The sequence below is a fragment of the Lonchura striata genome, chromosome 1, assembly GCF_046129695.1.
Source record: "Lonchura striata isolate bLonStr1 chromosome 1, bLonStr1.mat, whole genome shotgun sequence".
NCBI classification, from domain to species: Eukaryota; Metazoa; Chordata; class Aves; order Passeriformes; family Estrildidae; genus Lonchura; species Lonchura striata.
Window position 1 is genome coordinate 112,659,445 of NC_134603.1, and position 25,897 is coordinate 112,685,341.

General features: G+C 38.6%; 1 protein-coding gene across 9 annotated transcripts in view; it reads right to left on the bottom strand.

Annotated features, from left to right (window-relative positions):
* MYRIP (myosin VIIA and Rab interacting protein) overlaps nucleotides 1-25,897 on the bottom strand; it is a 307,188-nt gene that overhangs the window by 90,839 nt on the left and 190,452 nt on the right. For all 9 annotated transcript variants that reach the window (XM_021531268.3, XM_021531272.3, XM_077786769.1 and 6 more), the window contains one exon: nucleotides 21,603-21,824. In XM_021531268.3, coding sequence (XP_021386943.2) covers nucleotides 21,603-21,824 — 222 coding nt within the window. The remainder of the gene's footprint in view (nucleotides 1-21,602; nucleotides 21,825-25,897) is intronic.

Sequence of the window (25,897 nt, forward strand, 5' to 3'; positions counted from 1 at the left end):
GCGTTGGAGACCCCAAGGCCTCCAACAAAACACAGAAAACTGTACAAACAAGAGGCATTCCTTGCCTAGGGGAGCTAATCATCTAAATGAAAAAGACAGGCAGGGATTTAGAGGGAAAACAGAAGCACAGAGAGGTGAAAGCAATTTGCCCAAGGCCATGCAGCCAGTCAGCACGATAACCAAAAATAGAGGCTGACCCCTTGATTGTCAGGCCATTGTTCTCTCCACTAGACTGAATCTCCCATGGCGAATGTGACATTGAATTGGTATTTCTGTTTTGCTGCTGTCATTTTTAAAAATAAAACATGATGACAATGTCACTGTACTGAACCACTGTAATTGAGGCCACACAAGCACTTTTAGAAACAATACCGTAGAGAACTTTTGCTAAGAGAAGAGAGCAAGGCCCCTGGACACAGGGACTAGAAAGCAGACCCTGACAACCAGCTACTCCTCTGTCAGGAGAGACAAGGGTTACTGCAGTTTTGAAGGCTTTATAAACATCAGTGCCTTTACCAGAGCAAACCCTGGACAAGAAGTGCAGCTCAATAATGCAGCGGAGGGCAGACATCATTAGCAACTGAGGAAGGATCTGGCCCTGAAGAAGACTGTATGGGGGTGTCTGCTCAAACTGGGAGAGCAAATTCTGTGCAGAACGTGGCACTGCACATGAACTACTGCTGACAACTGATCGAGATCCTGGCTGCTCTGGATGCCACTCCAACCTGCAGGGCACTTGTCCTTTCAAAGCACGGGTTTTCTTCCCCCATAAATGCCACTTTAAATGCAGTAAAGTCTTCCAAAAGAACTACTTCTACATTTTTCAAGGGCTGCACCAGTGTCACGTCAGACATCACAAAGACTTCCAGCAAAGTGCACCTGAACCAGTTTTTCAGATTAGCTAACAAGCATATGCCATAGTACTTGGAGGACCCCGCAGGAGGAACAGCCACACATGCTGTCCTCGTGGAATAGGAATTCAATTACCTGCATTCCAACAACTTTTCTCAAGTGCATCAATATTTTACTATATTAATTCCAGAACAAAACCACACAGAATTCTTTCAGTTTTTAAACACACCACCTTAGTACTACAAACTCAGCCTTCATGCCCCAAACTGGAAGGCAGTAAATGTTCTTCTGATCTTGAAGAAGCACAAGAAGGAGGATTCAGGGAACTACAGGCTGGTCAGCCTCACCTCAATACCTGGAAAGGTAATGGAGAAAATTCTCCTGGAAGGCATTTCCTAACATATGAATGACGAAAAAGGAGTAGTCAGCATGGAGTTACAAAGAGGAAATCACACCTGACCAACCCCATTGCCTTCCTCAATGAGATGACTGGCTTGATGGAAAAGCAGAAACCACCAGTTGAGTCTGAGAGTTGACTGGTTGGAGGACAGGTTTGCCTAGGAGGACCTTGGGGATCCAACTGGAAAAGAAGCTGACTATGAGCCTGGAACACACTATCATAGCAAAAACAAAAAAAAAAACAACAAAAAAGGTAAAACAGCATACTGGGTTGCATTAGGATAATCATCCTCATCAGACTGAGGAAGGTGATCCTTCCTCTCTAGTCAGGACTGATGTGGATGCATCTGGAGTGCTGTGTCCAGTTTTAGGTTCCCCAGTACAAGAAAGAAAAGGACTTACTTGAGAAGTCCAGGGCAAGACCACAAAGATGATTAAGGACTGAACCATCTATGGGAGATGAAGAGGCTGGAAGACCAGAGACTCTTTATAAGGGAGAAAGGAAGACTATGGGAGCGATCTTATCAATGTGTATAAACACTTAATAGGACAAAATTAAAAAGAGGGAACCAAGCTCTTCTCAGTAATGCCCAGTGATAGGGCAGGAGACAATACAGACAAATGAAAACACAAAATATTATATCTAATCTCAGGGAAACACTTTTCCATTTGAGGGTGGTAGAACAGTACAACAGGCTGCTCAGAGAGCTTGTGGATTGTCCACAAAGATATTGAAAGTTTGGCTGGTTATGTTCAGGGAAAACCTGCTCTAGCTTGGATAGTGGGGCTAGATGAGATGATCCCAAGAGGTTGCTTCCAATTTCAATGCCTCTGTGATTTGCTGGTGCCTCAGTACGTAAACAGCACAGTTTGCTTGCAATAACCCAACTACAGTTGGTGCAAGAGTATGCAAGTATCTCCTCATGGCTTCTTGGTGTGCTTTCTCTCCTTCTGCCAACAACAGATTGCATCAAATTGAAGAAATTAATTCCAGTCTTAAGACTTAAATGTGACAAGTAATTAATTTCTTAATAAGCTGTTGTAATTCACCTTTGTATCTTGTGTCCTTGTGACAGCTGCTGTGCATAGTCCACTCCGTTCCCTGTTTTGGCATGTGAACTGCACTCATTTACCTCATTCCCACTAAAAGTGAAAATGAAGAAATTAAATTGAAGGGAAGTATGTAACTGACTTCATTACAGAAAGCAGAGGAAGCTATCTTACAGAAGTAATCGTATCTGGCACAAAAGTCAGAGACATTTGCAAAATGCAAGTGAAACAATGCAATTTATGAAGATACTACAATCTACTATTAATACAGGAAAGGCAGAGACTCACATTCAGACACTGACATGTCAGAAAGTATCTTAATTACTTAATTTACCAATGTTAAAACATTCTTTCTTAAAATATAAGCTGACAGATTTCAGCATATTATTAAATGTATATTATATTTAGTGCTTGCTCCTCCTTTGGGAAAAAAAAGAGTAAGAACGCTGTATTTCTGAATAGTAAAAATTCCACTATTCCTAGGCAGTGTTGATTGAGAAATCAGTAATTCTAGATTTATAATGCATCTTACAAGCTAAAATATTGACTTCTGTACTATGATGACAATGTTAGTATAGCAATTGGTCTTAAGATTCATTAAGTCAGACACTAAAACCTTTGGCTATGGCAATTCTGGCTTCCTCTCGTAAACTGCAGAGCATGGCAACGCTTCAAAACACAACACTGTCAAACTAGAGTTAAAAAAAAAAAAAAAAAAAAAAAAAAAAAAAAAAAAAGGCAAGCTTGGGAAATTTATGTTGTGTAATTTCCAGGAGAATAAAAACCCCAAAACATTAAAAACCCTAGTTAGATGGCAAAGTTAAAAAAAATATATTTTTCAAACCAGATGAATTTCATAACACAGATCAATAGTAAAGTAAGAAAACTGAAACTGTGGTATCCTTTCTCCATGCTCTAAGTCCACCATATTCTTAAGCCTGGATGGGGACATGGATTTTACTTTAATATAGTCCAAATTTGCATTTTGAGGTCAATACTGTTGTGTAACCAAAGAAAGCAATAAGAGACATACCACAAAAAACAAATCCAAACTAAATTTTGTGATTCTCACACTACAAAGCAGACTACTGTGGCTGGCTTGCTAGAAGAATTAGTGCAGCAATGGGCATACTTGGTTATGTTAGAAAAAAGTTCCTCAGGACTTCTAGATGTGCAGCACTCTGTTGGAACACTAGTTTCTAGCAAAAGAAAAGCTCAGTTACTCTAGGCACCCAGTCTGCCAGCAAGAGAGGAGAAATATGGATTAAGATTTCACAGTAAAACTTCAATATGGTCTGCTGGTTCCAATGTCACTTTTAAGTTTGGAATAGGTAAATCTCTCCCACTACTAAATTTTCCCTTTTGTGATTAACACTTAATTGATCATCAGGAGCAGTAAAAGGATCTTGAATTCAGCCTGGCTTGCAAAGACAAGAGAAGCCACACTCCCTCACATGATCAAATAATCCATGATGGAACAACTCCCAGCTCTGTGTTAATAAAGGTTACAAATTGATTTTCAGGCTTTAAAGGGAATTTCCACAGCAGGCTCTGAGGAGGAAAGCAAACTACCTTCCAGAAGAAAAACAGTACTAGAATTTGCTATTCAATATCACACAGGATTTCTACAGGAAGTCCATCCATATTAAGGCCCTACCATGCCTGACAACAGAGAAAAAAAGTAGGAGGAGATAATTTCTGCCCAGAAAAGCATGAAATGTGGCAATACACAGAACAATCTATGAGCAATATGCAAAGCAATCTGATCTACCAAAGCCTTAACCACAGCACATGGATGGCTCCACTACAGCAATTTTTAAGATTTTAATTAGGCTGCAGCCTAATTTAATAATAAAAACTGGGTTTTATTGCCTCACAGAACACATCTTGCAACCCCAAATAAATCCCTGATCCCCACTATGAGAATAGAAATTAGGAAAAAAATGTGTTTGAAATTGAAACAAGACTCTTGCTTTCTGCTGTATGCCAGCACCTGCTGGTGTCTTAATGCTTTTCCAGGAAATGAAAAAGCATTACAAAAACAGGCAGAACTAGAACAGAAAGCAATATGGCTCCAAGGCAGTGTGACACCCTTATATGGTGGCTCCCTTGCTGAAACCATCTACTTAAGTGTAGAGAAAGATAAATATACCCTGTAATGCAATTAGCTTCTAAGCACAGAAAGAGTACAATGATCAGAGAAAGATTTATTGGCATCACCAATGAAAACACACAGTAAGAAGGGGAAATACTCATCAGTGGTAGGAATTGTGTTGTGCTGGGAATCTGCCTAACATCAAATATTAAGAAAAACATATAATTGTATTTCTGCAATTTCTAAGGATGAGGCTAAAAAAACACTTTTCACATATTTGGAAACATAAATCTTCTGATTTTTGCCTTGAGATGCTTTGCTCTTGCATGTGTTGGAGGACAACTTCTGAAAGATACCAGAAAGTTTGTGCATTTTCACTCCATGAAAACAAAAAAAGAAACCTTGGCAAAACTATGTGATTTTGAGAAACCACAGCGAAGTTTACAGAAACTTTGCAGCATGGTGTGACTTTGCCAACACACTCTATATAAAAATAAATGCTCACTATAGCACACACCCTTGCAAAGGCAGGAGCAGAGCCTGAGTCATCTGCTGTTAACAGATCTCTAAGAAAAAACTTGACAAAGCATCACATCTTACTCTCAGAATGCCTCTTAAAGGGTAACAACCACCTGCTGCTCCTCTTGCCTCCAGTGCCAAAGACCTGCAAGGTTTGCAGAAACAGGCAAACATTGCTAAAGATGCACAAAGGTCTCAGCCTAATAACACATGAGGAAGACTTCTTTTGGTTTCCTCTTTTCTTTGCAAGACGACTACGGAAGACGTGAAAATTCCTGTAAAGAAATGTAAGCTGTGCCTCCAGGGCAATTTTTGGCTTATTGACCACATTATTCTCAGCTTCTGAAACAAATGAAACAAATAACAGCTTTAACTAATAGATAGTCCTTTTTTCTCTTCTGTACTGGTACCACAGTAAGTCAGATGTCCTGTGGGAAAACCAGTGAGAAATCACAGACTGAAAAGAATTTCTAATGCATATGTTTGAGTTATCCCTTCACAGTCCTCTTTCTTAATCGTTCCAAAACATATCTCTCATGTGCTCACCACTGCAGCTTAAAATGCTCTTTCAATACCTTTATGTCACTAAGATACTTAGAGCATTCGATTCTGTTTAACTGATCCCAGTGATTTTCTTTTTGCAGCCCTCAAGATTCTGCAGAATGTGAAAAATGTTTTTAAAAAAACATTAAAAGCAAAGAAAGACAACTAGATCACTATTGATGCAAAGAGTAAATCTACTGTATTAGCTGATAAAATAAAATGTTGTTAAAAATAACCAGAAGCATTAAGATTGACCTGAACTGTATCTTTTCTCAATGATAACCAGCTCTTGTATTTCAAGGTAAAGCTAGAGAATGGGAAAACAGAAAAGTGAAATGTTACCAAGGAAATATAATCAAAGACCAACGACAAACAGAAGGTCTCTGGGAAAACAGCTCAAGCTTTAAATAGCAGGTATCCCGTGTAACCACATAATCAAAAAGAAAGGAATTTCTATGCAGAGTACATTACATTCTTCTTTGCATTCATTCACTTGTGTGTTCATTTGCTCTGAGTTTTCTCAGTATCTGACCTATTATTTACAAGATGAAATTCATAATACTTTTAGTGGGAAATGAACTGCCAAAATTGTCTCAAAAAATCTAGGCATTTTTTTACCCCTTCTATAATTTCAACATTTGAGTTTAAATTTTAAGCCTATTTTAATCTAGCATTGCAGTCAGGGGTCTGTAGAAGTAAACTTAAGTTAAAAAGACAATAAAAATCTGCAAATTTGTGTCTGTCATCCCAAACCCACCAAACTAAAAGGTCAACTTACATCTCAAATAGATCCAGCTACATTAAGGTATGTACCTGCAAGACAGAATCACACAAAGAGCTAACAACAATACCAATCAAGTCTGCAGTCCTATAAGGCTTACAGGTCCATGTTTAAGATTTTTAAAGAATATTTTTCTCATACTGTACTGTGGCACATCGAAAGTTGTGGTTCATTTGGGAATGCAAGATGAATACGTCGATATTGAACAGAGCAGGGATAGCTCAAAGCTGCTGTCTGCCCAGAAAGCACTGAGATCTACTCCCCTTTAAGAGATTGATGAGTAATGTGCATTTTAAGAGACTGTCGTACCGAACAGAAGAGTACAGGGGAAATAGTTTTGAGATAGCAAGGGGATTTTAAGAGTTTCTGTCAGTGAAACATTATGCCTTAATTCCCTGCTGAAAAATAAACTTTCAGTAGAGAGAATGGCAGAAAAACCATGTCACAAGAGGAAATTCCCCTTACATAACAAAAGGCTTCAGCGATTCTATGAAATGGGACGTCTGAACAGCTTGCCCTGTTCTGTCATCATGTTACATTATGGAGAGAAATTATTTTAAAATTAGATTAAATTCAAATTAATCAAGCTACTTATAAGACTTCCAGAATATTTACTTCAACCCCCTAGATGTACTTGTCAATCTTAGCAGCAATATGAAGGATACCTCTTGTGAAGTATCCCTCTTGTGGAGCTCTGCTTCAAATATTTAATTCACTTTAACTTCAATTATGGAAACACAAACAGTATTGACATAATAACATCAAGTAAATTTCACAGATGATGTTAGTGAATATTTATTTATAGTTCATATTTATTTATATAAGCTAAACCAGGACCATATGATCCCATAGATATATGCACACTGACTCTGAAAGGCAAGGTTGATTTCAGGGCGATTTTTCCCCCCTCTGACAGTACCACTGTGGATTTTTAAATATCCTAAATTAACATTTCTCGTGTCCTTCTTGTAATGAGGCCAAAGAGGTTGTAAATACACAGAAAAGCCATTTAGACACGGTATTTTTACACACAACTAAATCCTTAGCATCAAAGAAAACACAGAACCTCAAATGACATCTTGCAGAGGTTTTGTGTAAACAACAAAAGGCCCTAATTTGTGATCTTTCACTGTAAACTTATAAAAACAGGATTAACTGGAGGAAAATAGCCAAAAATTTTTATTCTTTTGGAAAAGTAGAAAGCTAGGCAACTCACCTCATGGAAGGAGTTTATTATCTCTAGGGAAAAAAAATTCTATTGCAACCCCAGACTAAGTTAGCAATGATAAAACAAAAAAGAAAAATAAAAAAAGAAGTGATATGGTATAGCTTCCTGTCATAAGAAAAAGCAAAGCTAATTTAAATCTTGATGTCAGCTTGAATTAATTTATTTCAGACCTGGGGCAATATCCCCTGATGCTGCAGGTTTTTTAATTATTAGGCATAAAAACAGCAGTCTAATAAATCCCAACAGTAACAATAACAGTAGGTAGAAGCATTTTAATTTCTGCAGAGCCTCAGAGGCTGTAAATGCTGCGTTTATTCTGAGGGCAGTGTTCAGATCGAGATGAATCTATAGAACCATCTGGAGACAATTATTCAGCTAGAATTAAAAGCAGAACAGACCTGTGAGATCTGTGAGATCTGTGCCTGAAAGGAGCAAGCCTGGAACCAACACTGTGCCAGTGCAGGGGCTCTGAAGATTTGTTATGTGTATTTTGGTACCAAGGAACATTTTGCCTCCTCTAGGAAGATGGTGCACTAGTGAGAGCAAGTAATTTTAAATGAGAAAATAATATTTTCTGTTTGTCTTACATATATGTCAAATAGGGAAAGGAGCCAAACAACCAATATGTTGCTGTTCTGACAGAATTAGAAAAAGTCACATAATAGAGAAGCTATAAAGATACTTATCACCTGGTTCCTCACCCCAGATCTCTTTAGATTTGCCAGAATCTTTGCTACCAAAGGCAAAAGGCATTTTTAGCACAAGAAAGCCATCACAAAAGCATGGTAAGGCAGTTATGCTTTCTGGCTTGCCTTAAAAGAAACTGCCCACTTTACTAAGGAAACTGCACATTTTACTAAGGAAAATCTAGCTAATACACAGCCCCAGTTAAAAGCCTTCTCTGATGAGCTAATTTTTTCCCACCACTTAGTGTCTGAATTATTTTCCTTTTTTTTTTTGCAAAATGGAAGTAATATAATTTGGGAGGTTTTACCAATAATGCTTAAATAACAACCTCCATGATACACAAAGCACATCTACAGAATGATCCAGATCTTACTAAGGAAGGGCAAGAACCATATTTGGTACATTCTGGTTTTCTATTATAGATGTTATAACAATGGGAGCTGGTTGAAACACGCAGGATTAAACATGTAGGATATAAGTTAGCTCACTCTATATCTACAAGCCCTGCTAAAAGGAAATTAATTTCATTACAGAATCTGAATTTTCACTTATATTAAGCTCTCATTCCTGGACTGGCTCCCCAGGTGCATCTTTGTAAACTTCACCTGATTGTCTTCTTAGAAAGGACTGAGGAGTTGCCAAGTACACCCATTTCTGATTTCATGAAGAGGATTTGCTATGATTTAAGAAATCCCATCACAATGGACTGGGCTACTTGTGAAAAATCTCAGTATATGACAATTTTTAGAGCTGATTGTATCAGCTGTCCAATTTCAATCAAACCAGCCAGTCCTGGACACAAGCCTGAAACAGTCTGCTACTTAGAATGTATGATAGTGCCTATGTGATAACCAGAAGAAGCACAGTTTTTAGATTTTTGCTTCACTATTAAAAAAATTATTAAACCCATGAAATCTAGCAGCTAAAGACAGCTATTACGGAGGAGGTGTTCCCCTTCACTAAATGCAAGGCTTTATTTTTATGTTGGGTTTTTTTTGTTTTTTGGTGTTTTTTTTTTTTTTTGTTTTTTTTTTCTGATCAAGATTTTCCATCTGCTGTGTTCTCCACTAAGGAATTTTCCAGTGAGCTCTCCTCAGATTTCACTTGACAATCATTTAGACAGGAGAGGCAGCTTTTCCCACAGGTGTCTTTCAGGTTCAATTGCATTGCCTTGACCATTAAAAAAACACACCACTGCAGTGTTAATCAACTTTTAAACGTCTATAGTGTGGGTATTTTTAATGTGAAGGCAGAAACTCTAGCTCTGTGTCCCCATCATTCCACTGTTTTCCTATGTTACAGCACTCAGAGCAACAAAATCTGAGCCATCTTGATGCCTTTCTGAACATGGTCCTACCTTGTGTGTAAAACGAAGTAACATGCTCTTCTGCCTTGGAAAGCCCTTCTTCAAACTCTGGCCAAAATGAGGCACAGAACACACAGACACACAATAAAGAAAATAGAGAAAAGCAAACTGGAGATACTGTCCTTCTGATAGATGAGGTGAGGTTCTGGACTGATCCTTACAGAGCATGCAGAAAGAGAAAAGTTTTGAAATGTTTGACCTAGTTAAGTGCTTGTCCCTCATCCAAGACACAGTAAATTTATCAGAGCCTGGAGCCTTCTGAAACCCTGATTTCCCATATGGACCCTGTCACATCGATGCTTTTTATTTAAACTCCAGGTCTGTATGACTGCAAGTTAAAAAACTTATATATATAATATATATATTGATATATATTTATATATAAACATAAATATGTGTATAATATATATATAATGTTCACATGAGCTTTATCAAGGTGGGAATTGCATTACTCTCATAATGGAGAAAAACAGGGAAAACCAGAGCAACCTACTCAACACCAGATGGTGAGTACCTTCTGAGAAGGAAGCAGAATCCAGGTCCGCCTTCTACTTCCTCACCTGGATTCTGTCACCTACAGAATAATAAAAATACTTCCTCCCTTCATGTACTATAAAAAAAAAATCTAAAAGTCCTCATATATATCTGTGATATAAGATATATAGAGAGATGGAAGAAACACTCTTTTCCTCCATAGCAGAATCCGTGTATAAATTTTCTATCTTTAAATAGACATCAAAGTTATGTTGAAGTTCTTCTGCCCTTCATAAACCATTCAAAGACATTTGAAATGCACAGAATGCATCAGCAACCATCCAGGAAAATGGAAGTGTCTAAATAATTTTGGAAAACACAATGATGCCTTCATAACCTTAAATGAAAATTGTGCAAATATCAGACAGTTCATGAGATTCAACACAATTCAGAAGTCATTGTCTGGTTTCAACAATGAGAAGGCATACATTCACTTTTTATTTTACAAAGTAATTCTGACAACATTTTTCAGCTTAAGCAATGCTGCGGTGTCAACTTTTCAATGTGCCCTTTAGTAACTGGAGTGGTACATGTGAACAGAGTGAAGCAGAATCTTTGTGTGACAGGAGCTAACAAAGCCCATGAAAAGGCTAAACCACACACTGTTTTACAAAATAAGAGTTCAGAAGCAGTGCTGATCTGTATATTTACTTTCGGGTAGCACCCATCAGCTGTGCCTGAGATTTGAGCTGAATTTAGAGGAGGTGCTTTCCCAAGAAGCTCTTCACTTTAAAAGAATTACCATCATCATCTATTATATTTCACCAAAAAGGACCTGGGGCGGGCGAAGTTTAACACATCTGCCTTTAGACAGAGATCATCTGAAAGAAAGTTGACCTACAGAATTCTGAGGCAGTAATTTTCTCACATGATGCTCTAATATCAGTAACTGGTGCACCTGAGCAATGGCAGCTGTGGGAAGGACACTGCAAAACTTGGAACAAGCCTTGCAGAGGTGACATATATGCTCATTTAGCACAATGCTCTGTATCCCTTTGAAAGTCAGCAGATTTAGATAAAGCCTGCAAGGCTGAAGTCCTGGCTGTCTGAGATCAAAGAGGGTTTCTGTCCCAAAACTCCCTCCTCAATGTTTTTCACATTCAGATTACTCTAGACGCTGTTATTGTAGCTAGTCCACGCTGATCACCTGAGAAGCTTATTTGATATCCTTTAATCCTATCAAAGTGAGCTGCCACTAAAAAGAAGGTATCACAAAAGTTATACCACTACAGAAAGCTCAATGAGCATTGTTTTAAATTTACCTCTGCATTTTTCTGAGGCTCTCATTTGCTGCCTTTGCAAGCCCTGCAGAAACTGTTGTGAATCATTTGCTCTATTTCACCTTGGACCTCTTTTCTCACCAGAGAGGAGCTTGCTGGAGCCTCAGTCACCACAGCCCTGGTGGCTGGCACAGAACCCTGACACCTGAGGAGGAATAAACAGTGTAATTTTTCCAGCTGGTCCGATTTTTAATTTTTTTTTTTCCTTAAGTCTATTAATGCAACATATTGTAAAGTTAAAGCCAGCTACCTATAAAGCTTGAAGCTTGTGTTTTCTAGTGATATTAAGCACTGGAATGTGGTAGCTTATGGAGTGTGTGAGGCAGGTATCCATCAAACCATTTGCAAATTATATATTGGAAGGGCTGGTCAGGATCCTGAACATTACCCTCTAGTGTTACTAATCCTTTATGCAGATATGTGCTGTTTAATTGCCAGTTGGGAATTACAATGACACGTTATGTGACTAATTTTTTAAACTACAATTGTACTATTTCTCCCATCCTCCTCCTTATACTTTTCCTGTCAATCTCCTTTCAGTCTACTCTGTTGCTGTTTCGCTTGCCAGAACCACCTTCTTTGGTAGCAACTGCAACACTTTAAAAGTCAAGAATACGGTATTTAAATACACTGCATAGAATGAACTCAGTAAAGTATGCTTTCACACGTTTCAAAACCAACCCTCTCTACCCAAACCCTATGTAAAATTGCTTTGAAAGCTGGTGTCTGTCAAGAATATTCAATTTCTAATTATAATTTCCGTGATGAGAAGAATAACCACTGTTGCCACACTATGTGACTAACAGAGACATTAGTTAAGTATGTTTTCTGTGTGAGTGGTCACAGCTCAGACGAGTTTCAGAAAGCAATGTTGATACAGACATTTTAGCCTTAAATTCCCCTACATCCAACAGCCCTTGGATCCTAGATGCAAAATACAATAAGGTATTTTGTGATAGGTCTCAATGGCAAAAACTGAAAGGCACCATTGTAATGTGGAGTTTTTTAGAACACGCAAGAGAACGACTTACCCCCTCGAAAATGAATGGCTCAGAATTTCTGAAGCACAGGAGGCAGGGTCATTTCCAAATGTAGCTCACAGTGGAGCTGCATTCACACTTCTCAGTACAGCACTTTACAGTCTTTCCCCCTCGGGACAGTCTCCAAAAGCATGTTGGATCAAAGGTATGCTCTGTCACCACAGACAGGCCTGGCTACTGGTGAGTTTGCAAGACTGGGACCAGTCATCATAATGGGGTTTTTTGCTGCTAACACATATTAATTCACTTTTTATCTTGCTAGAGTTTGAAAGTGCTTTTGACAGCTGCAACTACCTGAGATACAGAGAGCTGAAGAAACCCCCTAGGTTATGAAGTCCTGCGAAGACAGCAGAGACAAGATTATAACTGTGACTCCTGATGCAATTTCTACCATTCTTTATATGGGTTTCCTCTATTTCACAAGCATTCATTCAAGTTTCCATACTCCAGGCACTATTCTACAAGCCCCTACATTGGCAGCCAGGAAAAACCATGAACACAAAGCAAATCTATCATCAGCAAATTGAGAACAATGTGAACCATGATGTCTCCATTACGCTATTATTCTCACATAAAATCTTAGAGTGTGTAGGACCGTGGAAAACAGTATTTCCTAATTCGATGAACAAATTTTCATTCAATATTAATTATCTCTTGGGGCCTTAAGAAGAAGAGGAGGAAGGCTCATTCAGCCTGGGGCCTGGAGAAGCACCCCACAAATCTTCACATAAATTGACAGAAACAGAGATGAAACAAAAATGAACCAGTATGGGCACCTGACTCCAACATATTGCCCAGAGACATTGCTTGCCGAATTACAACAACAAACTTTAGAGCTATTAAATTTCAAATCAAAAATATCAGGACAGGAAGTATTACAGAACCATGAGCTGCACCCACATCATTACCTTACAAAGATTCCTTCCCAGTGCAAAAGGGTTCATTCAGGAAGGCACTGGCCATTCCATCACAGAACAGCCCTCAAAAAAAAGGGACTAACAAATCTCTTTCAAAAGAGTGCTAGCAACTCCCTGTTGGTTTCTAACATCTAGAGACAAAAGTCAAGCTGTAAAGCCACACCATACTGATTCCCAGAAAGGTACATAAGTATCAAATATTTTGGTGGGGGATGTGGGGGTATAAGGAGAATTGAAGATATATTTGGTATGATTATTTTTATGTTGGCCATCATTATTTTCCAGTTACTGCGAAGAATTTTCATTTTTACTATAGCACCTTTCTGATGGAAACAATTTATCAAAGTAAATCCCAAGTGCACTATAAATACAATACTAATCTGAAAACAAAAGCTTTCTTTTTCTATGCTCCAAGATCACTTCCAAAGAGTTCACAACTTCTGCAAACAAAAGTGTTTTGGTTTTAGGCAATTTTTATTTAGGCACTATGTCAAAATTCCATCTTCATTTTTTGACACTGTTTCTGCAAAAGTAAATTTAAAAAAAAGGGTAAAACAACTTGAAACAAAGGGTTGGAAACTTAAAGACAGCTTCAGATCAGAGATGGTTTTTCCACTATGTTAACATGATCCTGCTTGTGAAAACAAGATTAATGAAAGAGATGTCTGTTAGGTCCTGGGCTAAAATGGACAAGATGTTTGCCTGGACAGCTCTAGCAAAAGATGTAGGTGGGATGTTAGAACAGAAAATGCATGAAACGCACTTCCAGAACAGCTAACAGGTACCATTTATTTCATGATCCACAAATCCAGGGTCATACTTTGAAAGCTGAGAGTGGAAGATATAAGAAGAATAAATAACTCCAACCAGATTCATGCAAGGTTATTTAAAAGAAGACTTCACAAAAACCTAGATGCAGAAAAGATATGCTACTACAAAAAAAAAAAAAAGTACAAGAAATTCAAATACTTAATAAAGCATACAAGTTTGGAAAACCTCATCTTTCTCAGACACAGTACAATTGCTTTTTCCACCTTCCTTTTCCCTTAAGTTGCAGAAGCAGGGTGGAACATGTGAATGCAGGATCTCATAGATTCTTACTGGAGACACTTAAGGAGTGAGGGCATCAGTGTTTACTTCATGTGAAAGGTGGGCCTGAACAATAAAAACATAGAGTGACTTATTTATTGATGTGGTCGATCTTTTTTAAAATGACATATTAAATTCTCACTTTAACTTCTTCGGCAACACAAGAATGTTTTAGGAGAGTAATACCACAAAATGCACTAGCTAGAGGAAAGACACGTTTGTTACTGCCATTCACTGCCAGTGCCAGTGGCAGTGGCACAGTCCAGGGGTTTTCCAATTTTCTCACCTAGAAAAAAAAACCTTTTGCTAACTACAGCAAACTGTTAAATCTTGGTGGTTGCACAAATACAACAAAATAAAACATGAAGATTTACCAAATGCTGAAACAAACATACATCAAACCAGGTAACAATCTTTCACTAGTGATAATAAAAAAATGTTCAGTGATATGTCTGCGTGAAAGGCATTCTGCTCTGCTTAGAGGTACCTCTAGAGTGCTAACCACACCATGGCTCCTTGCTTTAGTACATACATTTTATTATGAACAGCACATGAAGTCCCAGTTGCAGAACTGACATAAAGGAAGTTCTTCCATAAACTGTGCTTGATACTTAATATTTTCCATCTCAGCTACTGTAAGGCATGATGTTCCCATGTGACATTAAATGCCCATACTTAAAGAATCTTGTGCAATTTTAATTAGCCTTTAATTTGTCACCCTCACTGAGAGTCTTTCAACTTTTGCAAAACTGAAGGCTAAGTGAGTCCAAATTATAATTTGTATGCTGCTTACTATGTGGAAAAACTGTGTTACATCCTTTCATATCCAGCTCCTCCCAGGTTAGCAGTGCCAATATTTTTGCACACTATTTATGTAATATTTATTACTACTAGGGAGAATGTTTAATAGCCTTTCTTACCATGACTTGCTGAAGATAGGTGAAGCCAAACACAGGCAAGCATTTATATATTAACATTGAACGTAAAGCCACACTCGTTCATTCCCTAGAAGAATCCAAGCATTTACCTTTCTGTGCAACTGAAACCCACAAAGGTTTAGGCATGCTGACTGCAGCAAAACTCCTCTAATAACAGTACATTAATAATACTTAGCATTTTACAACCAGAGCATTTAACTTTCTAACCACTAACCTCAAAGAGCTCAGGGTCATCAAATCCATTCTGCAGAGGGGGAAACCTGACACATGGAAGTTTCCCCAAGGTCACTTGACAGCTAAAACTGGGATCCAGATTTTCTAAAACACTGATTAGTCCTCCATGCATTCAGGCACACATTCACATCCAAAGCTACTTAAAGCTAGAAAAGATCGCCTAATCAGCACTTGTATTTAGCTGTTTTAATAGACCTCTCTTTCCTACTCTCCTCTTCAATTCCATTTTTAGATTCTTTTCTTAAAGCTAAGCGCAGCATTGCAGTCTGCCGTACGTTATGCAAGTTCAGCTTTATTCTGTCTAGCAAAAACTAAATTCTTCACAATGCATACTTCAAAATAATTAAAACAGATCAGTATAGCAAAAAACCCAGCAGAGATCAACCTGTCAAAGCAACCGGTTTGCACATTTCTCTCTCTTCTCCTCCAGTTAGAGAACAACTGAATAAACCAAAAAATTGTTCTTGGCCCCTGGGCAAAATCAAAGCTCTTGTCCTTGCTTTCCATAGATACAGAGAGAAAAAGGATATGGTGTCTGTGATCCTGATGCTGAAGCATGGTAAGGACAAGGAGGTCAAGCGACAGGATACAAAACAGAGAGACAGTGGCAGGAAAAGGGGGAAGAAAAAAAATTGAACAGAGCAGCATGTATTTTTGGAAGGAACTGCATCAATTTCTACAAGTATATACAGCTGAGAAAAATAATTTTCACTGCAATTTACTTAAAATTAGTAAATCTCTTAAGTACAATACGAATGGGATAATTCAGAGAACTTTCAAAAAAGCAAAACAAGATCCATATGGGTCAAATGAAGACAACATGCACATGGTAGAACTAAGACTATCTTCTGTGCTATGTCACAGAGCAAGTGAATGTTCCTATATAATTTTAGGCTCTCAGAAGCAAAAACACATTTCCTGGCATTGACTTGACAATGTCACAGCTTCCAAGTTCTGTAGAAGTTCTCACTAATGTCAGACAGGGACCTCAAAGAGCAGAAATAGCAACTGTCACAAAACTATACACAAAGCTCTGAGCTGTGGCTGAGGCAGACTACCTAAAATACATTTCGGCTTCCTTTTACCAGATGGTTGAACCTGCTTGAAAGCAAAACAAAATTGCTAAGCAGCATTATATCTTCACTAGTTTTCCACAACTAAGTCCTGAAACTGACTGTTTTTGTTGCAGCCAAATGCACTGAACAAACAAATACAAATTTCAGTTATTAACTAGAAATACTACTTTCCCTCAAGTACAATATCAAGGTTTTGTCAAATTTTCTGCTTTTTTTCTCTTTTTCCCTATAGAGACTGTAAAGAGACTTGCATCAGCTAAGCAGAAATGATATGCCTTTTGGCAGGCTAACTTCAACTTTATCATGTTTCTACAAATACATGCTTTGTTCTTCTGACATTAAAACATATTACATTGTTTTATAGAGCCCTCCAAAAAAACCCATATGAAATATAAAGGTTTTATTTAGGACTATTCCAGAGGCTGGCAAAGCTCCTTTCCATTTGAAGAGTGTTCTGCCTGCCAAGTGAGTCTAGACTTCTTTTTTATGTTGCAATTTTCATTTTATCAGAAGCATTGCTCCATTTTTACTTTAGTGTTAATCCCAGTACATGCTAGTTGCAGAAAAATGTACTGGGTACTGCAGGGAGAGCAGACCTTAATGCATTTTCTCAAATCTCACTTTGATGTGCATTAAAAAAACATAATGAATATATAAGTAGTCTAACTAATTATCAAATTCCAGTAAGACAATTACATCTGCTAGTGATGCAAATTGTTACAGTCCAGTTATATTCAACAAGGAACTCCAACAAACTCAAAATAAAATGAAAGGAACATTCAACAACAACTCTGTATTGAAGAGCTGATGAAGGTAATTGCTATACCCTTGCTTTCTTTTTAAAAGTAGCAGTTATATTGGGTGTACAAAAAACAAAGTTAAAAAAATAGAGTAGTTCTCTTAAACATTCAAATAAATCTGTGCTGCAAGCAACCAGTGTGATGACTTTTGCGACTCAGTTCGAGCCACCCAAAACACTACTTTGACTGCAGGAAGTCTGAATACGTGCAACATGACTGTGCTTTTCACTAGTTAACGACATAAAGGAGAAAAGGACCAGTGTCTGGGTCTCTGTCTCTTAATAACTCTTACTAGCAAAGGACCACCACCAACAAAGCAGCTCTTATAAAGCAGAATTATGACTTCCTGCAGACCCTCTCACCCATGGCCTGCCTCAGGAAAGCAAAGCAGGAGTCCACTAAGTGATAAACTCTCACCACCTGAGCAAGAGTTCTGAGAACACGTGAGAAAATAACAGGACAGATGGATGTGAAGGCATGAAAGGATTAGGTGCCCATGCTCCCACTCACAACAGAGACAGAAATCTTTTGACATACAGATGGCGAGCCCAGAAGAAGTGAACCAAGAATGCCGAGGAATTCATGCATGATAGTCATGAAAGGCTGAGGTGGACAGCCAGATGTTTGTACACCTTATTTTGGATTAGAATCTACATATTCATACTAATCAGTCCAGGAGTAAAACATGATTAATTTTAAAAACCTGAAAAAATATGTGTTTTAATGGATTATGCTTTTTTAAAAAGAAATTATTTTTATTAGTATAAGTGTCAAACTAGAAAGCAGAATACCACAAGCAGGGTATTCTCAGATATGACTCCTTGGAGAATGGAAAAGTGGTCTCAGACACATAGAAAGCATGCCTACCAAATGAGCAAAGAACTTCTGAGTCTGGCATCAAAATCCAGAGGGCAAAGAAACTGTGCCTGGAATCCACTTAGTCAAGAGGACTTAAAAAGTACAGACCTCAGCAAGCTGCCTAAATACATTGTCTGACAGGTATCTAACAAGGAGACATTGCACAAGGCTTCACAAGAATCGGAACAGCATTACATAGAAATCAAGAACTTGAAATTAGTATTTTACGATTTTATCGAAGAGTACTTACAGAGTAAAAAGCTACATGAGAGGTAAAGCCCCTGGGAACATTAATAATAGTATTCAGAAACAAATCTAAATCAAAAAGGATTTGTAGAATGTGTGCTAAATCTGGGAAATTGGGAAATTTAAGGAAGGTTCTCCTGTTCTTCAGAAGATTAATTCAGACATTGCTGTAAAGACATTTTTGAGCATGAGATTCCATACCAAGCTTTCTAACTTTTAAAAGATGTATGGCAACAGAAGATGTGCTTTAAAAGAATTCAAACACCAAAGTTTTCACTGGCTTAATGATGAGTTTCCTGCTTTTGGAAGAAGCAGAGACTGTTTTTTGACTGATTTTCTACAGATGTTCTATGTTTCAAATGGTGACCTGAATTTTGCTCTCTGCTCAATGCTAATGTAGATGTCTGCCTTGGAAGATGTAGATCAACAGAACAGGTATCTCTACTGGGGTCAAGCCTTGAAAGACTAACCCACCATGTCAGCTTTTCTTGAGTGTAGAACATGGTCCTCAGATATTTCTATCCCACTAGAGCTCACTATCTGTTGTGCAGTAAGATGTGCAGGTAAATAACAGATAAACCAAGAACCACCTCCACTACCTGTGCTGCCTTATCAAACCTAAAAATAAAAGACACAAGTAGAGGAGCTGGGAAGAGGCAGGAGAACACAGTCCACCTGAGGGATAAGTCACTGAGAAGATGAGAGGAAGTCAAAAATACTGTTGTGCTTTTCCCTGGAAGAAATACTGACTGACAGTTAAACACCAAAATTATACTACTACCTGCCCCAATAAACACAAAAAAAAGCCCCCACCAAATCAAAATACATCAGCAGTCTCTGAGGAATACTAGCCCCTGATCTATCTACAGGGATTTGCAAGTAGCACAGTCCAGTAAACCAGAATACAAAATGATTAGCAACAGTGTTAGTTAATTTATTCACTGAAAAATAACTCAAGCTGTGTCTCAGGGCTCATAAATAAAGAAAATGTTTATAACTGAGTTACAGGAAAAGCCCTGACTTCAAGGGTCAGAAACAGCATTTTTATGATATAGCTACAGATTTTTCTTCTGAAATAAAATTCTTCTGAGACATTTTCTGTGGAGTCAGCAAAAGGTATTTTAAGTGCAGTTGATCAGCATCCACAAGCCTGGCTTCTGTTCTGCTTCCCGTATGGGTCAACGCAGGATAAACGGAAGAAAGAGATGTCATATGAAATGGTTGAATGACTAAGGTAGAAACAAGCACTGGCTCCACAGCCCTCTGTGTTGCTGGAAAAGATCCTCCTATCATTCATCTGCCTCCTCACCAGGGAAAAGGGGGTTTCTGTAGGTTTTCTAGGGTAAAAAGCATGGAAGGATCAGGTGCCCCAGATAACAGAACCACTTTGCCTTAGAAGATTGATGTTTGGACATTGGCATTGTCTGGGATGCCTATGATTTTAAGGACCTCTGTCAAAGGGCACAACTTAATTCACAAATCTTATAGGAAAGCTTATGGCATCCTGGCTTGTATCAGGAACAGTGTGGCCAGCCAGCCCAGGGAGGTCCTTCTTCCCCTGTCCTTGGCACTGGTGAGACCACACCTCGAGTGCTGTGTCCAGTTCTGGGCCCCTCAGTTTGGGAAGGACGTTTAGACACTTGAGTGCATCCAGAGGAGGGCAATGAGGCTGGTGAGTGGCTTAGAACACAAGCTGTTCCTGTGAGGAACAGCTGAGGAAACTGGGGTTGTTCAGTTGTTCAGCCTGCAGAAAAGGAGACCCAGAGGTGACCTTATCACTCTCTACAGCTTCCTGAAAGGTGGCTGTTGTCAGGTGGGGGCTGGTGTCTTTCTCCAGGCAGCAGCTGACTGAACAAGAGGACACAGTCTTAAGCTGTGCTAAGGGAAATATAGGTTGGATATTAGGAAAAGGTTTTTTACAGAAAGAGTGAAAAAGTACTGGAATTATCTGCCCAGGGATGTGGTGGAATCATCATCCCTTGATGTGTTTACAAAAAGAGGGGATGCGGCACTCAGTGCCATGGTTTAGTTGAGGTGTCAGGGCATGGGTTGGACTTGATGATCTTGAAAGTCTCTTCCAACCAAAAGATTCTGTGATTTTAAGTGGGTGTTAATGGGAAACATGAGGGAATAGTATGGCTTTGGTGAGCACAGGAGTATCATAAAGCATTGCAAAGGGACTTGTCTCTTGCCTTCATCCTGTGTTCTCCACTAGAGAGAAAGATAAAGAAAAAACAGCCATTCTTGTCACATATGCTCAGCTCCTTTAGTCACCAGTGGTCAAAATTAAACCATAAGGAATCAAGTTACTTCATTCACCCTTCTTGTCTGAGTTAAAGGTCAGGATTATGGCACCACTGCTATAGCTGCTTTTGGAACTTGGAAACAAAGACTATCATAGTCACGTACAAGGAATGGCCCCTCTGCTGCTGTTAAGAGTTTTGCTTTGTTTTTCTGGTGCTATCTTTAAATGTTGGGGCTCTGTTACCCTCAGAAGGGTGAGATAGTAAATCCCTGATACCCTCTGCAAATAGAAGCCTGGCAGCATATTCTTTAGCAGATGTTATGAATTATAACAGGTTGCACTGCTATTTTCTTTGGGTCCCTGCCAAAGTAAGCTCAAGGCATCCCCACCAATAAGCAGGCATTTTGAAAAGAACTCTAAAACACAGTCACAGCTGGATGATCTATTCACAAATATTCTTCCTTCTATTTCTGACCCATCAATGGGATTAGCTGCCAAACTATTAGCTGTCTTACCACCATCTGTGCTCAGGTTCCATTAGTAACCCAGGTGTTTCAGGACATCCTAGTCCTGCACAAGCTATGCCCAATTACTGCTTGCTGATACATCAGTCCAGCTAAACAAGCCTGGAAAATTAAACAGGTAACCAAACACTCTCAGAACAAATTAACCTCTACAAAAACCAGGCACATTAGGAATAAATCGACCTCTACATAAACAGGTACTTTGTGTCCTATCCCACCAGTCAGCAACTCACAAATACAAGGAAAAGCTCAGGTCAGGTCACAGCTGCCTTGCACAAGTTGCTGAACAATAGGCTTTTACCTTGCTTGCTGACAGACACTGCAAATCCAAGCCTTCTCCTTCTTCTGGTAAGTGCTACAGCTCTTGCAGATGTTGTATTTGCAGTCTTGGCACTGTCGCTTGCTGTTGATAAGAAATGTGAAAGGGGAACAGCAGCGAATGCAGCAGTGCTCATTGAACTTCTGCTGCTTGGAAAGGATGCTGCACTTATTACCCTCTTCATCCAACTTCTGCTTCATTTCACTGGAATGAAAAGGAAAAGTACAAAAATATAAACAAAATTTCAATGGGAAGTTTTCATCCTCTTTCCATGTATTCATGTTATATTCTTCAAATAATTTCTGCAGATATGAAATGAATATGAGAAATGCATATTCTAAATTTAGAATTGGAAAGCAAAAATTCCTACATTCCCATAAGACACCCATGGCCACCCCACTTAAACTCTCTCCCTCAGTCACAAACCAGAGCAAAATTTACTCAGTTCCAGAGAGACAACCCAAAGGAAAGCCAGGGTGCTGCTCCAGGCACTTTGGCTGTGCTAAGCTATAGAGACCATGTGAAAATTGAGGGCTACTCTCAGAACCCTTTACAAATGAAAAATCAGTTTATGGAAGTCAAAAAGATTGGTGCATAGTAATAAAAAAATCCTCCTGACCAATAGTTTTGAAAACAAAAAGTTTGTTTTGTTCTGAACCATATGGTCATATTATTCATAATAGCTCCAATTTGTCAAGCAACATTAATGACATCCTTCATTTCAGAGAGTTTTGAGTTCTCTACTAGTTAGGACCAATATTAAGATGACTGCTAACTGTGAAAGTATTTGTAGGCACTCTGCATAAAGTTTCCTGTATTTCAGCATACAAGCTCATTTATTTAAAAAAAATGAAATAAATTTGAATGCATGGTATTAAGGAAATTGCTATCTCCAATTTTACAGTGCTTTTGATATTTACAAATTAGGCAATATATTCCATTATAGCAGTAATAAAAAAACATGCAGAAGGAAGAGTTGTAAAGGTAGACAGGTCTGGAAACTCATCACACATTTTGTGGCATGTACAACTAGAACATACCTTGTGAGGAAAAAAAATAAGTATCAATGAAAAACAAGTAAAATAAAAGCTTTTAACACACTGTGCACATACTTACATTCATTCTCTCTATTTCTCAGAATTAGTGGAGAGTACCTTACTATTTCCAACTGCTGATAAAAATCACTTATAAGACTAAAGTAACACAAAAGACTAAATAAAATTTAGAGGTACCACAAAGCAGACTAAGCTGCAAGAGTATTTATTCATGACACGCTGACTTACTCTTAAATTAATGTGTAAATATCTTGCAACACAAATAAAAGAATACACTTATTGCATACTTATTCAGGAACTCAACCAAGATCATCTATGAATATCATTGTCAGCCAAGCCTGGAATTTTAAAAGAATCACATTACTCGGCTATATATCACCTTATTTGCCACTTCTGCCTCAGATTCATAACTCAAAATAAAACCAGCCTGTTTTATGGAAATCTGACAGGTCAATTCTAAACCTCAAATCTAAAAGACAAGTAAAGCAGTGATCTAAACCCTAAAACCCAATTAAGTGTATTTGAAATATATGCCTTTTAATACATTTAAAATGTAAAAACAATGTGTGTTTTTGCTGCTTGAACCCTGTACAAGGGTTTGACTAAATTAGACTATAGGTGCTCAGATACTTTTCACAATTTCAAGTAAATAATCTTTATTATTCTTTTTCTGTCTTGATGGAAAAACATGCCTGTTCTGCCACATTTTTACAGAATGTGCAAGATGCAAAAGGTAAAAGATTATCATGTAAGAGAAGAAATGTCTGAATTATGCAAGCAAACTGGCTTCCTTGGTAAACTATCCCAGTGGGATGCCTAGACTAGTTTGTCTTAATCTCCATTACTCCCTCCTACCATGGTACTACATGGGCAATCTTTCTCATGGAACAAGAGAGGAAGTGAACTGTCTCCATGTCACTCCTTCACCACAGCAGGCATGTTGCTCTGCATGCAGCAGAGCTGAGACAAAGCACTGTTTCTGCACAGAAGGTCAGCCAGGAACCCCAGATCCCAGGACAAAAGCTGCTGAAGGTGTGGGCTGTATGATTCAAGAAGGATTTCTGGCATGGAAAAGTGTTTGGCAGCCCAAGATGCTGCAATCTTTGCTTCAGGATGGAGATGCAGGGCAGATGCTGGCCCTCCCATAAAACAAGAACAGCTAAGGAGTCAGGGTCAGGGAGAGTGATCAAAGAAGAGATTTTTGTCCTTATGTAGTTCTGATATCTCCCAGAATTAGTAATGCTGATGCTTGGTAGCATCAGCCCACACACTCAACACTATCATGCTCAGTGGCATTTTGAACCCTCATTAGGGCTCTTGATGCATGATATAGCAAGATAAACCACAGAGGCAAAGCCACCATTAAAGGGCGACAATAATGCTTACAATATAAACCCAGTCAGTTTTGTTCACAACAGAGCTAATAAAGCCTGATACCTACAAAAAGCTGAGTACACTGCTGAAATCTTTTCATCAGAACAGGCATTAATTACATCTCTCTCCTCTATCTGGCTGCCAGTATTCATTACAGTGGTAGAACTCAATATCATTAAGGCATCTGCCTCAGTGCTAAATAGGACTAAAATTGGCCAATGGATTAAAAAAGTAAATAGGATAGGGTTGGACAGCCTGTCAGAGAGAGAGCATGACAGAAAAAACCCTCATTTCCACAGGAAAGAAGGCAGAACAGAAAAGAAAGCAATGCACATCTCTCTGACAGCTATAACAAATTAAGGTTCTTGCACACTGCCCTGCCAAAGGCTATTCCATAAGGAGTCAAATGGCAAAAGGGACTGTCAACTGGACTTGTCATTTGAAGCCAAAAGGCTGCTCTCCACACGCTTTCCTTGGAAGCAAAACATGGGTTTCATATGAAAGCAAAGTGCTGTATAACTCTGGTGGGCAATTCAGCCTGCCTAGTTTGAGGAAAATCAGCTGAAGTGAAAAGTAGGCACTAATATACTCTCACCAATACTGAGAAAATGTTACTTGGATGTAAATCCAGCTGGATGATCACCCTGAGTGGGATGATTAATTCAGGCATCAATGTCAACACACTGATAAAGTTTGTTGCACTGAAATTCAGGAGATACAAAGTGAACCTCAAGGCATCCCAAATTTGAAAATCTCAGGCTTTACTTTCAGAGCATGCAAATCGCTTGGTGCAAGAAGATTGTAAAAATGTTCTAAGGAAAGGGCAGCAGCCGACAACAACCGATTGTCTCACAAAATGAAACTCGCTTCCAAAAAGGTGACAGCCACTGCAGCAGGAGCTATTTCTAAGAAAGTAGAACCACCCAGTCATTGCAAACATTGCCCCTTCCTCCCCATGTAACACTGTTTCCTCCAACAAAACACTGCCTCTCCCTGTCCGAATCTGCACTTGCGCCTGCTTACTTCCCCAGGGAGGGGATGTATACATAGAATATGTGTACAAATAAAACAAGCAACAAAATACAAACTCACAAAAAATGTGCTTGTTGGGGTAAGCACATAACAGTGGGTGTGACAAATGACAGAATTTATTCAGAAGTCACAACTGAAGGGGCTCAACTACTACGGTTATGTGCAACATAGTAATAAGCACCTGTGGAGAAGAAAACTCCTGCTGTGTGAATGAATTTCAGATTGAGTTTCATTTTTTTTCAGGAGTGGTTGCATATCACCAATTGCTTACAAGTACAGAAGAAGCAAAAAATACTTAAAAGATATCCAACATGTCTATCACCAAAACCAATTCTGTCAATGAACATTTTATGAGTTCCAAGTTCCAAATAAGTTCAAAAATATGCAGATGAATATTGGATTTTTCTAGAAGCTTTTATCAATGAATTTACATAGTCTGCTTTAAAAAAATATGTTTTATTATGGTAAGTTTAAACACAACTCTTCAACATTTGCCTGAACAATGCCTTCTCCTCTAATAAATTTCTAAACCTCTGGGTGCAGCAATGGAAAGGAGTCCATAAAACAGGCAATTGTATTACAACAGAAAGCTAAAAAAAATCCCCCTTGTTTTTCATATGACAAAGAGAACAGTTCCTGGTGAAAACCTGATAGCTGGCTTGAGCTCCAAGATAGTCTGTATAAGCAAGTCTGTCTGTCAGACTCCCCAAAATGCAGCTCTCTGCTCTTCTAAGGGCTTCTATGAGCCTAGTTATTGGGCTGTACCATCTTACTCTTGTCTCACACCAGTTTCCATTTCAGGAGTTTAAACCTGGC